At 47.2% G+C, this 14,278-nt stretch overlaps 6 protein-coding genes across 6 annotated transcripts; 4 read left to right on the top strand and 2 right to left on the bottom strand.

Annotated features, from left to right (window-relative positions):
• Positions 1-167: 167 nt before the first annotated feature.
• CNBG2780 (hypothetical protein) lies at positions 168-1,792 on the top strand (the record flags this gene model as incomplete). Its single annotated transcript, XM_769204.1, has 8 exons — positions 168-368; positions 443-668; positions 722-748; positions 801-894; positions 956-1,076; positions 1,129-1,278; positions 1,330-1,377; positions 1,430-1,792. The coding sequence occupies 8 exons, from the start codon at positions 168-170 to the stop codon at positions 1,790-1,792; spliced, it is 1,230 nt and encodes a 409-aa protein (XP_774297.1).
• On the bottom strand, positions 1,628-2,753 carry CNBG2790 (hypothetical protein; the record flags this gene model as incomplete). The annotated part of the gene is made up of 3 exons (XM_769205.1): positions 1,628-1,801; positions 1,878-2,607; positions 2,659-2,753. The coding sequence occupies 3 exons, from the start codon at positions 2,751-2,753 to the stop codon at positions 1,628-1,630; spliced, it is 999 nt and encodes a 332-aa protein (XP_774298.1).
• Positions 2,754-4,164: 1,411 nt separating this feature from the next.
• Positions 4,165-5,633, top strand: CNBG2800 (hypothetical protein; the record flags this gene model as incomplete). Its single annotated transcript, XM_769206.1, has 4 exons — positions 4,165-4,522; positions 4,584-4,817; positions 4,870-5,070; positions 5,131-5,633. The coding sequence occupies 4 exons, from the start codon at positions 4,165-4,167 to the stop codon at positions 5,631-5,633; spliced, it is 1,296 nt and encodes a 431-aa protein (XP_774299.1).
• A 680-nt stretch (positions 5,634-6,313) lies between these two features.
• Positions 6,314-7,542, top strand: CNBG2810 (hypothetical protein; the record flags this gene model as incomplete). The annotated part of the gene is made up of 7 exons (XM_769207.1): positions 6,314-6,427; positions 6,495-6,608; positions 6,813-6,927; positions 6,981-7,058; positions 7,116-7,260; positions 7,328-7,460; positions 7,513-7,542. 7 exons carry the CDS (start codon positions 6,314-6,316, stop codon positions 7,540-7,542), a joined length of 729 nt encoding a protein of 242 aa, XP_774300.1.
• Positions 7,543-8,016: 474 nt separating this feature from the next.
• On the bottom strand, positions 8,017-10,102 carry CNBG2820 (hypothetical protein; the record flags this gene model as incomplete). Its single annotated transcript, XM_769208.1, has 8 exons — positions 8,017-8,145; positions 8,203-8,481; positions 8,531-8,789; positions 8,841-9,043; positions 9,098-9,259; positions 9,339-9,816; positions 9,877-10,024; positions 10,093-10,102. The coding sequence occupies 8 exons, from the start codon at positions 10,100-10,102 to the stop codon at positions 8,017-8,019; spliced, it is 1,668 nt and encodes a 555-aa protein (XP_774301.1).
• Positions 10,103-12,222: 2,120 nt separating this feature from the next.
• On the top strand, positions 12,223-14,048 carry CNBG2830 (hypothetical protein; the record flags this gene model as incomplete). Its single annotated transcript, XM_769209.1, has 9 exons — positions 12,223-12,384; positions 12,485-12,539; positions 12,620-12,830; positions 12,896-12,927; positions 12,996-13,118; positions 13,173-13,332; positions 13,384-13,686; positions 13,749-13,818; positions 13,866-14,048. The coding sequence occupies 9 exons, from the start codon at positions 12,223-12,225 to the stop codon at positions 14,046-14,048; spliced, it is 1,299 nt and encodes a 432-aa protein (XP_774302.1).
• Positions 14,049-14,278: the final 230 nt, after the last annotated feature.

Here is a 14,278-nt window from a genome sequence, read left to right on the forward strand (position 1 = left end):
TTGCTGGACAATGGAGCCCCGCCAGTCGTAACAACAACAAACCCAACGAATCACCGAAATTTATTACCCTACTACTAGTGCCGACTCCTCTTGCTGCCAGATACCGTAATATACATAGCGCACGCAGCTCACAGTTATACAAGCACTACACCTACTGTCAAAACACCATGGGAAAAGCAAGCAGTGGAGACGGGAACAACTCTGGGAAAAGGACAGCTCAGAAACACAAGTTCTACAAGTTTGGCGCAGGAGGCGGGGACAAAGGAAACGGCAATGGCGGAGAAAAGGGCAACCAGGATGATCAATCAAATGAAGGGAAAGAACATCCAAAAGTATTTCCGTTGGATAAGTATAGAGAGAAGCCCCTTGTGCGTCTTGTATTCTAATGGAGTCTAATGGAGTCTCATCGGGGAGAAGCTGATTGAACACCGGCGATGATCAGCCAGAAAAGCTCTCATTACCAGGCATACTTATATCTACCACAAAGGATAAGGAAAAAGCAGCAGAGTTGGAGATAATCAAACACCTCGAGAAGATAGCAGACGAGCTTTACCACGAGTCCTCTGAAGGACAAGAGGACTCACACGATGGCAATCTGGATTTCGAAGAGATGCTGAAAAGGGATTTGGAATCCATGAAAGACCAAAGCACAAAGTCTCAAAGATTCAGTAGGTGGTCACATAATGATGTCTACTTATGTGTCGCTGACTATGACATCAAGGATTGTGCAGCAGGGAGGGTTTCTGCTGTGAGTTAGTAATGTAAATTAGTAGGCAGCATACGGCACTAACGTCTATTAGTGATATATGTCATTGTTTTACCTCCACTACAACCCCATCGACTCGTTGAATATATCCTCGAACACGCAGCATCAACAGGAAAGTGTCCCCTGAGGTATGTGATTTCTTCATCCCTGCCCTTTGCCGCTAACGTTTGTCCCTATGTCTTCCCACAGGCACTGTAAGAGACTGATACCCATACCGGCAACAGCTAGGGCAACTTTACGCCAACTGAGTGAAGTGACTGCCTCAGTTGTCAAATCGGGCTTTGAATCTCCAGATGGACAAGCTTTCAAGGTACGACACTAGCCATCCTTCATCCCGGACTTTTTGCTTATAAAAGGTTTAGTTCGCAGTCAACGCAAATTCCCGTAGCTCAGACAAGCTTGAGAGGATGGAAATGATCCGGGCAGTCGCTGAGCAAGTTGCAATGCTAGGCGGAGGACATACAGTGGACTTGAAGAATGCCGATAAGACAATCTTGGTTGAAGTGTATAAGGTGGATGTTTATTCGAAGAGATCTCAAGGGTTATGCTGATCTGTAACGCAGAACAACTTGGGAGTGACTGTTTTGAACGATTACGAAAAGTATAAAAAGGTTTGTCCTGTCAAATATAGTGGAAGAACAGATTGCTGACTTGCCAACTTAGTACAACCCTGGAGCAGTAGCCGCGCAAGCGGCCCAAAAACAAGCAACTTCAACTCCATCAAGCGGACGATCAGTCTTGCCTCTCACTCGGTCGCATAGTGCAGAACAGGACACGGTTGTAAAGCCAATGCCGAACAATGAAAATCGACGCCGTCGTGCTGCCTCCATAGCCGAAAGCCATACATCACCACGCTCTCAGTCATATAAAAGAATAAAGGTTGTCGAGGAAGGTGAAACAGAGAAGACAGAGGAAGATATAGAAGCCGGGGAACTTGTCGAAGACGAGGATACTGTTCTCGGGGACGACTTTGAGGAGATCATAGAACAGGGAAGGATAGTCAGGTTCAGAAAAGACGGCAACTAGACAACGGAGCTATGCAGAGTCGAGCCTATCCAGTCATAAACATGGGATGAAACGCTTCTTTTTGCCAGATGTTTGCCATTCGTACCCTCTTGGCCTCCCTTCCAGTCCTCTCAACAAGGGCCTTGGTGGAATCCTTCTCACCGGTTTCGGTAACCTTTCCGTCCACTTGCAGTTTATTGAATTCATTTGAAGGCAGCCTATTGTATGAGGCATTGACAGCATTTTCGTCAACTTCTATCGAACGGCACTCTTTTAGGTGAAGAGGTTGTGTAATGATGACGCGATTGGCCAAAAGCCCCATGTCATTATGGCTTTCTTGAAAGTTGTCAGACGTCGGCCGCGAATCCAATACAGAAATGAGTAAATTTGATTCTTTGGCACCGTGAGCGCCGCCATCTTTTACACTGGAGCGCTCTGCAGAGTGCTTCATTGCATGGGTGGTAGGAGTATATGGTAATAACTCCATCATGTCCTGGCTGCCCTGTACGGGTACAGTTTGCATTCGCAGTAATCCCGCCCTTTCCTTTCTCCCCAGTGTTTCAGTTCTCGCTTGGTGCAAGGTCGCTGTATACGGCTGTGTCCATGTGGCCATTGAGTCACATTCAGACGTGTCTCCACTTTGCGAATGTTCAGAGGGCCGGTGATGGTAAAAGAGAATATCTGTAGGAGAATCCCATTGATTACGAGGAGATGAAGAACGTCCAGTCGAGCGAGGAGGAATGTCATATACAAGGCGATCAAATAAGGTGACAGAAAGCTGAAGAGGGCTGGGGTTGAAAGCCATCGGCGGACGATGAAATGTTGAATCACCTAGCCTTAAGGGGGAATAGTAAAGTTTAGATAATCATTGATCTAGAATAGCTTACCAAATAAGTTCATCACCCTGCGCAGTCTTGCATAGTTCGTCAGGAAAAGGGTTAATAGACTTTGAGTTATTGATAGGTCTGGGAGACGCGAACATATCATCAGTTGCAATAAGTGCTCTGCGTGAGAATATGAAGATGCGGATAATAGGCTCTGGTGGTGACTGAGAAAAGGGATGGGATGACTGGTGGTGTAAATGATGATGTGAATGGTGAATGAGGGATGGTGGCAAGAAAGTCTGCAGCCTACAATTTCATATGTCAACCGCATACAACAATAATTGCAGCACCAATATCTTGGCGTGTCACGTATGTCACATACAGACTACCACCTCCTTTATCTCGGCCTGTAATACCATCGTCCAATTAACCCCCCGTTCTAAAAGTTCCAGGACTTGGTCATGAAAGGAAAAATAGTCGCCTTCCTTTTTTGATTTTCTTCCAAAGCACCACAAACTTCCACAAGCCGTAATAATAGTTTTCCCTTTTATGTCGCGTAGTACTAGTTGTCAACTTGCTATGACTGTAGACTGCAGGCTGTTGCACGTGGTTCGTAGTAACGAACTTTTCTCGCTTGAAACCTTGAGACCATTGTTATGTCAAAATTCTCATTGACGAAGGATTGTCGTCGTTAGCGACCGAAAAATAATTTGACTCATGATCGAGAACGGGCGATCACTGCTGCTGCTGCTGCTGTCATCGTGGATGGTAAGTGGCGATGAATGACAATGCACAACGTAACGAAAAATATGAATAAACAACCCTATTTTATCTGATATAAAAGCCTCAGTTCCTGATGGACGCTGATCTGAAAGGCCAGAAACCTGGAACTTGGCTGTTCTTCCAAAAAGCTAAAAAGTCCACTTTTATTTGACTTCTGACTTTGTTTCCGATCATGATTTCTACTATGGAGCGAGCCTCTGTTGACGCGTATTAGAGTATTAGAGGCAAGATTGCTTTGGTATGGCGACATATACCAGATGGTGGACCGACAGACAGACAAGCAGCATGACAGATGGCACCGTATCTAAGCCTATAGCGCTGTTAGCATTGAGCGGCAGACAGGAGGACAAAGCTAGCTATCTAGTTGCATGTATTTATTACAAAGTGACAGTAATACGGCTTGCTACGTAATATTGTATCAGCGTAAATTCTAGTCCATCGGAACCATTTGACGCCGACGCGTTACGCGACGTGAGCCATGGCAGAGGTGACGACCGATGACTCACCACCATGGAAACAACAAAACTGTAACAAGCTAGATTCCGTATCTAGAGTGTGAGTATAAATTAAATGGGAACCAGAGGCCAGAATCGAGGAGCCTAGAAGCCTCGGACCCAGGATCCAGGCCAGAGCTAAACACGCCAAATATCCACTGCGGCGCCAAAAGCGCGTTTCTCAGGGCCTCTCGGGAAATTACCGTGACTTTTCAGGCGGTGTCTCTGAACTGTTGCCAGCCGTTACAGGCGACGCGACGGATTTCGGCGGCGTTGGTCCAGTCGGCGCGTCATGGCCTGGAAGCCCCGTATAAAACTCGAGTTCGCCCGCCTTCCCACCCTCTTCTTCGACCAGTCCACCCCGCTCCGTCTCCATACCTTTCTCGCTCCCCCGCCTCGTTTCTCCGCCCCGTCGTTTCCCTCCTCCCTACGACCTTCTCTTTCCTCCGAACATTCGCACAACTCTTTTCTAACACACAAAAACTTTGAGCATCCGGCTATGTTCACGTACACCCCCTCCACCCCCGAATTCGAGCCTGTCTCTCCCCGCTTCGAGGACAGGACTCATCCAGCCTCGATGGCACCCTGCGGTATTCATGACCCCGCTCTTCTCGAATTCATCCGCACTGATGTCTCGCGTGAGCTCGTCTGTAAGTCTCGGTCTTGAGCGCGTGTCACGTTTCGAGTTGGAGCTCATCGATACCCTACTAGACTACCTCGCCGAAAGGACCACCTCAGTCATTGGTCAAGCCACCAAGGCTGCCGTTCCGTTCACCCCGCCTGGTACTCCCACCAAGGAAAGCGCCGACGAAGCCCTTGGTCTCCCGTCTCTGGAAACTTTTGTTGCGGTCGTCTGCGAGCAATCCAATGTGCAGGTATCAACCCTCCTTGCTACACTCGTATACCTTGAACGATTGCGACATCGTCTTCCCAAAGTGTCCAAAAGTGAGCGACTTTAGGAAACGGCCTTTTTCCCTTTTTCTAATGCTATCATCAGGCATGCCTTGCACGCGTCATAGGGTCTTCCTCGCGACTCTCATCGTCTCCGCCAAGTACCTCAACGATTCTTCCCCGAAGAACAAGCACTGGTGCAAGTATGCACAGATGTTTCCTGTTAGCGAGATCAATCTCATGGAAAAACAACTGCTCTTTCTCTTGGGTTACGACCTTTCCGTCGACGAGGGGGAAATACTCGACAGTGAGTTTTCTAACGCGTCAAATGCACTGTATATAGGTCACTAAATTGTATTTTTTACAGACTTCCAACCGTTCTTGAGCGAGTACTCCTTCTACTCACCAAGTGTCGCCTCCTCACCAGAGCTTCCACCGACTCCGATTACCCCTGCGCGACCGACCACTGGGCGTTCCAGCCACAAGCGACACCAACGCACGTCCTCGCGGGGGTCTCGTACCTACATTGCTCCTCCCTTGGATCGATCCGGCTCGTCATCCTCTCTCGAGTCTGAAGATATGCCTCTTACTCCACAGCAACCACCTTCTCCAGTAATGGTCAACGCTGTACGCAGAGGGCAAGGCAAGGTGCTTGTTGGGCAAAGACCAGCCGCTATCTATGAGGTACCTGTGCCAAACACCCACTACCTCCAACAGTCTATGTCTATCGAGTCGATCACGTCTGCAAACCAATCCAAAGTCGCTCCTTCTGTGAAGGAAGGTTTCCTCCAGCGATTGCTTCGATCGGACAGACGCCGCAAACAGGTTGCAATACAAGAGGTAGAAGCACTTGCTGCTGTTTCGTCTTAGAACGTTTGTTAAACCGGCTCTTGGCGGCTTGAGTTCAGCGAAATCAGGCGAACGTGTCGCGGGGTCTCGGCTGTGCCGATCATTGTTTTGGGTTCTTTGGACGACATGCTTGGGTTGTTGTTTCGTGCTCTTATAGATTCTCCATTTGTTGTTTCTCATCTCCTGGACATTCATCATTGCCATTATCATCATTTCATCTACCGTTGTAGTTGATCTACTATACGTGACATACGTACCTGCACTCTTTATCATAGCTTGACTCTCGTTTTATCTTTTGCTGGCCCTGGTCGGTCAGTAAACTCAGATGCATCATATGAAAACATTAATGCCAATGCGTCAGACTAGAAATGATCATCAGCAAGGTATTTACGTGCGCCTCCTACTGTGCCACCAATGGCCGAATAGGAAGTGCTACTAGTATTATTTATGTGTGTGGGTGTGGCCGCTGCAGTGCCCTCCTTATCTCCTAAATAAATAAATTAAGCACGTATCTAGTCAGTTTTGTGCCTGGCACTCCGCGCCTGCCGATGAGTGCGGTCGAGTCAGGACTCAGCCGAAAGAACCAAACTCGACATTTTATGTGCTCTTGTTATCATCGTTGTCATTCTTATTCGCTTTGTGTCGCAAAGACATTACAGTAAAAGGCTTGATATTACTTGCCCGCAACCCGACATTTCCCAATGTCCGAGCTTCTTTCCCCTCCTCCCGATCCTGCCGGTGTGCCCCTCACCCAAACACAGAAAGATTTGGTCGGAGGCTCAATAGGAGGAATTGCCCAAGTACTTGTCGGTCAGGTGTGTTATCCCTTCCTTGGCAAAATTGCTTGGGCTGACCGGGACCCTAATTTCTTCCTCTTCATAGCCATTTGACATTGTCAAGGTCCGAGTGCAGACAGCTCCACCAGGAACATATTCTTCCCCAATAGATTGTGCCTCAAAGCTGCTCAAAGCCGATGGTCCATTAGGATTTTACAAGGTCAGTCAGACATACGGATTCTGAAACTACATCTCTGCGTGGACTGGCCTTTTGCTGGCAATCGGTTGCCAAAGCTGCCTGGTTTGTGTGGCTTTTGGACTCTCAAGTTAAAGATGCAGATTCAAAGTTTTGTATGGAAGGGCAACTAGGATTTTGAAAGCGGATTGAGCGAGTACTTTTTACTGATTTCTTGTGGAATGACAGGGCACTTTGACTCCCCTGTTAGGTATCGGAGCTTGCGTTTCTATCCAATTCGGCGCTTTAGAATGGGCGAAAAGGTTCTTTGCGCAACGGGCAAGAGGCCGAGATTTGAACCTCGGTGAGCCATTTCCACAACCTGTCTCATACTTGCACAAACCTGACACTTCCTAGCGGAGTTTTGGCTCAGTGGGGCGTTTGCTGGGGTAGCCAATACTGTTGTTGCCAACCCTGTTGAACACATCCGTATTCGTGAGCTCTTCATGGACATCTTGTCAATTTCAAGTTGCTGAGCGTAATTGTCACAAGGCCTCCAAACGCAACCTGACATGTTGCCTCGCATGTATAACGGACCGTTAGATTGTGCCATCAAGCTTTACAAAAACGGCGGGGGTCTCAAGGGTGTATTCAAAGGACAGGTGCCTACGATGTTACGCGACGGTATTGGCTATGGGTAAGCTCTTTTTTTTTCTTTTTTTATACTTCCACCATCAGGACATTAGGGCTCATTTCTTGTAAAGTTGCTATTTTTTAGCTTACGAGTCGCTTGTCCAACGACATCTGCGTGCTACTAATTTAAGCCGTGATCAGATTTCGCCCTTGTGGGCGGTCACTTATGGTGCCGCCGCCGGATACGCTCTCTGGTTCTCGTCGGTCCCGCCCTCCTACAGGCTGTTGCCCCTTAAGCTGATGATCGATCTTTTAGGATTTACCCTGTGGATGTGATAAAGTCTAAATTGCAGACTGACTCTCTTGACCCTACAAAGCAAAAGTTCAAGGGATTAATTGACTGCACTCGGCAGACTTGGAGGGCGCAAGGCGTGAAAGGCTTTTTAGGAGGTTTGGCGCCAACACTCATACGGTAGGTCACTCTCCACTTTCCATCCTGCGCGGCGAAATCTAACTAGCTACAGTTCTCCATTTGCCAATGGCGCCACTTTTGTAGCTTTTGAACTTGCTATGCGTGCTATGAATTGATATCTGTAGAGAAAATGGTCGGATTTATTTATAGTTGCTTCACATGGACAGAGCTTAGAAACAAGCATACTATACCTGAAGCATGTTATGTGCAGTTTTCAGCATATAGATACAATCACTGAATGAAGATGCGAGCTGTAATACGCTTGATACATCTATGTCGTTCCTAATACAATTATCCCTTCATGCCTTAACAGCACGTACAATTCGGTGAACGTTCTAGACAACGCGTTCACTCGCACTCAACAGACGAGGGTACATGGCACAGAGATTCTGTACGTGAGTGAATTTGAGTGTGGCGAGAAAACGCGAGAGCCATCATCATTGCAGCGGCGTTCAAGTCCTCCATGGGTGGAACGACCTGCAAGCACAGATATTTAGTCTAGTGTGTTGAAAAAGATGGTGTGCTTCGACATACCTCTTGCGCATCCTGCTCATCAGCATTTATTTCCTCCTGTACTGCACCGGGGGTTTGAATGACATTCCTCTCCTTCCTAAGCTTCTCCCAAAAATCCAGCCTGATTATCTTCTCTGGCACCCTAAACTTCTTACGATTGATGATCGTATCCTCAAATTCCATTTCGGACGTCTCGGAACCACCTGAATCATTGGCGATCTCCACATTTCCATTATTAAATTGGCCTTTTCCAACGATTTTAACGGTTTGCAAATTGTCTTGCAAAGTGCGACGACGGGGCTTTATAGCATGTGTTAAACAATAGAAAAGTAACGCCGATATTACTCACCATTACATGGTCCGGATGGTTGGGACACATCCATTTCTTCCCTGCGCTAGGCATGATAGTTGGCGGAGGAGAGAGACAATCTAAATGCCAGCTGAGAGGACAATAATCACAGGAAACTATTTGTCGCCACGTAGCCTCAGGATCAGTCATCACAGAATGTTTAGGAAGGGCTGAACCTCCACAATGGTAGCATTCTACTTTTCTTTGACGCCCATCCCGAAGGCGGAAAGGGTCGCGATCTTCCAAAAATCCCTTTCGACTACGTGTCCTGTCAACTCTGGGGACTTCTGCAAGAGAAATACAAACGTACTCAATCTTGGTTCTCGCCTCTCTAGAGTCTACATATTCCCCATCGGCACCCGTGGTGACACCTGCGAAATATTTTCTGACGTCGGCGGGAAGCCTGAACTGCTCTGGGTTTTCCTCCTCTATCTTTTTGCAAATGGCACGAAACACTGCAGGGACAGCAGGGATTTCACTCTCTTTGACAAGACTCGCTCCCTCCGCCTTTGCCTGCGTGGTAAAAAGAGGTCAACATAGACATCAGTCGACCAGAAGACCTCTCACCTTTTCCGAACGGCACTGCTTACACAGCCACATCTCCTCGGAAGGCAGCTCGTCTAGCTTTAAAGGGGGCTCTAAACACATGAAATGAAACGACCTAGGACATCCGTCGCAACACAAAAATCGTCCAATCCCCCGACAAGCCGAACAAAAGTCTTGATTTGGCTAAATTTAATCATCAGTATATGTGCATCAAATCGGGAAGAGAGAGGAAGAGACAACTCTCAGAGCTGAAAATAAGTACCTGCACATCAGATTTTCCCTTGCCTTTATCTTTTTTACTCTGCTGCGCAGCTTGTCTAGTGCTTCCACCTATCCTAACGTCCCTTCCAGAAGCAGATATGCCCATTCTTTGACCACCATCCCTCTTCGCGTTACCGGGCTGTCTAGCTCTTAACCTCGATTCGTACCCCGCAGCGGCTTCCCGGCGGATTGAATCAGCATCGACTGCAAGAGCCAGGTCAGAATCTAAAGCGGGGGAAGTAGCCTTGCTAGACATAGCATTCTGAGAAGCTTCGACAATCTGGCCGTTTGAAGGTGGTATAAAGATCGAAAGGCGACCGGCAGGGCTTTTGCCTTTTTTCCGCGAACTGGAAGCAACAGCTGTTCTTGAGGTCGTCTTCGATGGGGTTTGTCTTCTACTCCTTGCAGAGCGAGTAGATGCTAAGAGCGGCCTACATTTACCCAAACCGTCAGTGAATGTTGCGATGGTGATTAGGTCACTGTATGCTGTATTGCCAGAAAAAAAAAATGACTGTCCCTTATTGCATGCTGGGACTTACTCTTCTGATTGCTTCCTCTTCTTCGAACTTGTATTTGGTTGAGGGTCTTCCGTAGCGGACATAATAGTAAGAGGTGTACTGGCCCTGCTGGCTTCATTGTTAGCAGGACCTGCTTCTGGATGATGGCCTGCATTCATCATCTCTGTATCTGCAATGATATTCGAGTAGTCCATATGTTTTGTTAGCAGCAGCCATTTCGCTTGAAGGCGCACGTACTGCTTTGCATCGATGGGCGTTTTTAAGAATATTATGGGGCTTTTATGCGAAGAATAATACTGATGCGATGTTATGCCACCGGAAGATGATGCGCAAAAATATGTGTGGCACACGATAGTGGCGAGCCACAGTTACTGCTGGTCCAAGAAGAAAGTGGCAATGATGTGACGGGTTACTGGTGAGCTTTGATGTATACGTGTGTGGCACCCTTCTTTACGATTGAGTGCTAGCAGTTACCAGATGATATCTTCTGATGCCCTATTATCGCGTTGAGATTTGTGCTCGCCGAGAAAGGCGTACTGTCGGCGAAGTCCAGTGGTGTGCCTATGCACGCGTAACTCGTAGTGATGAAATGGCCTTGAAAAAGGATAGAGAAAAACCGAAGAAGACCTTTGCTTGTAATAATGTATTCTTGATGTATGGTCTTCGTTGCTTCTCGATTTCTTGTTGACGGCCGCGGCTGGACAAACCGGTTTCTGATCATGTACAGACACCGCGCGCCGAAAATTACTATGGTACAAAATGCAAAGTGTAAAGAACTTCTTTGCTCCATCTGCAACCAAGCAAACGGATCAAGCGCCACACTCAAGTGTGCCGCTCGCTTTGCCTTTTGCCGGTATGACTGATGAAACCGTAGAAGACATGTCTGTATATATAAATACAAACTGCATTGCCGTTTGCACAGAATCTGTCCATAATAGTGTGTACGCACGATATCATGAGGAGGTACTGGTATGTGCTGACCCTTGAGCCACCACCAGACCCGCCGTGAGAAGCTTCTTGACCCTTCCTCCTCTCCTCATCGCTTCTTTCTTTATATCTTCTTCAAGGTTTGCCCTTATCTTTACGGGCTCCCTTTCAGCTGGTAAACTGCTCAAAAACTACAGATTGCAAGAAAGAGATTTAAATTCACTGCAGATACTGCTGCTGGTTTATTTTACTTTAGTAGTAGTGATGAATAATTAACGTTGAATAATGCACTCTTAAACGTGAAATACATATAATGCGAAGATCAGTACCGTTTTATACCACGCATTGATCTTGTTGTGTTTGAAATTTAGCATGCAGATCATCAGCTTTGCTAAATTATTCTATCAACCATCATGATGGTCAATCAAAATGTCCTTTGTTGTTGATTCGGGGCAACAAACACTTTTTTTCATTCTCAGCCTCGGTCACAAGTATTGTGACGACGGCAGAACGTAATACCGACCAATCGGCAAAAACCATGAATGGGGATTGAATTGACTGGTCATGAAGGACTCAGCGGCTCTCTTTCACCCAAAGCAACATAATAATCATCCATTTTTCAACATGGTGGTTTTATGTTCGCCCCTCTTCGACCCATCTCCCCACTGAACGAATCAAAGGAGACGGGAGATACGTGAGCTACAGGTGTCTTATTCCCTTTCTCTCTACCTCTATCCCAACTGAGGAAAGCATCTATTAGAAGCTAACAGTTCCCGTAATGTAGGGGAATGGAGGTGTGAGAAAAGGGAATGAAACTTGAAACGCTTCCAGAGAAGCCCTGCCTCACTGTTCCTCAGATGCTCGCTCACTTCAACAGCCGAATGTCGGAAGCTTTTTGGCGGTGTTTTGCGGAAGCATAAAGGAAGAAGTTGGTGTGGCACAAATGACTTGGACGGAGAGATGAAATGAGCGTCTACGTAATCAAATTGGTCCGGTCGGCACCGCGGTCGGGATCAATTATTAATTACTTAGGAACCACAATCTCTCCCTTTGGCCGTGCCTTTCTATTACAGGGAGGATTGTCACACGTGGATTCCACGTTTTTCAAGCACGCCAGAATTGGTGCTCGAAGGGCTTGGCGATGTTGCTTTTTTGACTTCCCTCAATTTTTGCAGGAGGCGCCCGACCAGCTTCTAGCCAAATAGCCAACGAATAACAGGGTCGTTGGCGCCACAACACTAAAAATGACCAATTATTGTTGATAGCAAAGCAAGGGTAAAAGCATGATGGGCGATGGGCGTGGCGGCCCGTGGTGGCACTAATGGCCATAACGAGACCTATATAAAACCGTGACCTTCCAACTCGATTGTTCCCCGTATCAAAAATAAGACACTTGCAGGACAACAAAGTGAAGGAAACAGTAATCATAATTCACGAAAAATGATGTCTTCCACTGCTACTTTAGTTGACGAAGACTTTTCTGTTGGCACACTCAAACTCAACGGCGCTCATGAGGTTACCGACGTCCAGGTTAGCTCTTCTCCCGAAGTAGAGAGGACGAAGAAGAATGAAAGCGTTGCTGTTGACCCATTCAACTACGTGGTGAGTTGGTTAATTCATTATTTCTCTCTCTGATATCCTACTATCATTTGGTGGCCGACCTTGCCAATAAATTGCTGACACAGCGCGACGCATCATTTAGGGAGAAGTCTTGGGCGCCGGTCCTGGAGCAGACTACCCATATGCCGAGTTTTTGCGTAAGTCGATCCCATTCATACAGTTGCAAAGGAAAGATCGATCTCCGAATACTAATCATACATGACGGCATCTTGGACAGCCCACAATCCGCCCCGTACTCAATCCGACCCTCCGCTCCCTTTCTTTGACATTGAAGATCGCGGTCACCGTGCCGATCCTAACGTGGCTAGACTTCGCGCTTTCGTCGAGGCTAGGGGTGGCAGGTTGAAAGATATGTTAGTGGCGATTGGGACTGTTGTTGAAGGAGACGTGAAGCTGGAGGATCTCGGAGAGGCTGAAAAGGATGATCTGTAAGTTTTGATTAGATTCTCCTTGCTGGACACTCGGAGTTACATCCTGACCATTCAACTATCAGTGCTTTGCTTGTTGCACAACGGGGTGTAGTCTGTACGTTGCTATCACCCCTTATTCTTTGATGTCTGATCATAGTTACTGATGACTTCATGGTGCAATAGTTTTTAGAAATCAGCAATCTATGACTATCGAACAGCAACGTGAACTCGGGAAGCACTTTGGTCCTCTCCACAAGCACGCCACCTATGCAACTCCTCGTCGAGGTGACTTGGATGATGTTGTTGGTGAGTTCAATCCGTTTGTTTCTCAGTGTGCTGTTTGCTGATTTGCATGCGCAGTTGTCTATTCTGATCGAGACTCTAGGCCGGACCTTTATGCCTTCTCTCGAGCTGAGCTTTTCCACTCTGATGTGACCTACGAGGTCCAACCTCCTGGGACTACCATGTTGCGTCTTCTGACCACTCCTGAGGTTGGAAATGATACTCTTTGGTCCTCTGGGTGAGTATCTCTGCAGCATTCAATGCTTTACATGCTCTGACGACGGTACAGTTATTCCGTTTATTCTTCTCTCTCCAAGCCTTTCCAACAATACCTCGAATCTCTCTCAGCCATCCATTCAGGATTTGATCAAGCCTCCTCTCGAACTAACTTCTCCAAGATTCCACGTCGCGAGCCTATTGAGACTATCCATCCGGTTGTCCGTGTCCACCCTGTTACTGGTATGAAGTCGGTGTTTGTCAATCCTGGTTTTGTCACTAGGTTGGTAGGCGTACCGAAAGCAGAAAGTGACATGGTTCTCTCTTTCTTGAAGGACTGTTTTGCTCAGCAGACTGACGCCACAGTCAGGTGGAGGTGAGTCACCATGTGCTATTGCTCCTCGACAGCCTGGTTTGTTAACATTGTTTGGATGGTAGCTGGGCGCCTGGAGACGTCGCAATCTGGGATAACCGTAATGTCAATCACTCGGCTACGTTTGATGCCTACGTAGGTTTTAATGATCACTATTTGACCCCAGCTCACCAGCAGCCCAGCCCTCCCTACGACACGGTCTCCGAGTCACTGCGCACGGCGAAAAACCCCTTTCTGTGGAGGAGTATGAGGAGATTTATCAAAAGCCAGCCAAGGACTGGCTTGAGGAAAGATTCAAGACACTTGGTATAACTGGTCCTGCCCGAGATGACGGGAAAACCAAGAAGAAGGCTTTCAGGGATTAGGAGTGCAGAGACGGCAAGCGAGAAGAAGGGGATACGCATAGAGGCCTCAACGGCTCAGAATCATCATTTGGCATGGCCTTAACGTCGATTACCAATAAAAATACAGTGTTTTAATAGTTGTTACATATACAAATGGAAAATTGTGATAGTATTCCTTTTTTGATGAATTTCTGTGCAAGATGAGTGGTGTTCGTTTGATATGTACTCAATCCAAAACGTGTCACCTATTA

This window comes from Cryptococcus neoformans, chromosome 7 (genome assembly GCF_000149385.1).
Source record: "Cryptococcus neoformans var. neoformans B-3501A chromosome 7, whole genome shotgun sequence".
In the NCBI taxonomy this organism is placed as follows: Eukaryota; Fungi; Basidiomycota; class Tremellomycetes; order Tremellales; family Cryptococcaceae; genus Cryptococcus; species Cryptococcus deneoformans.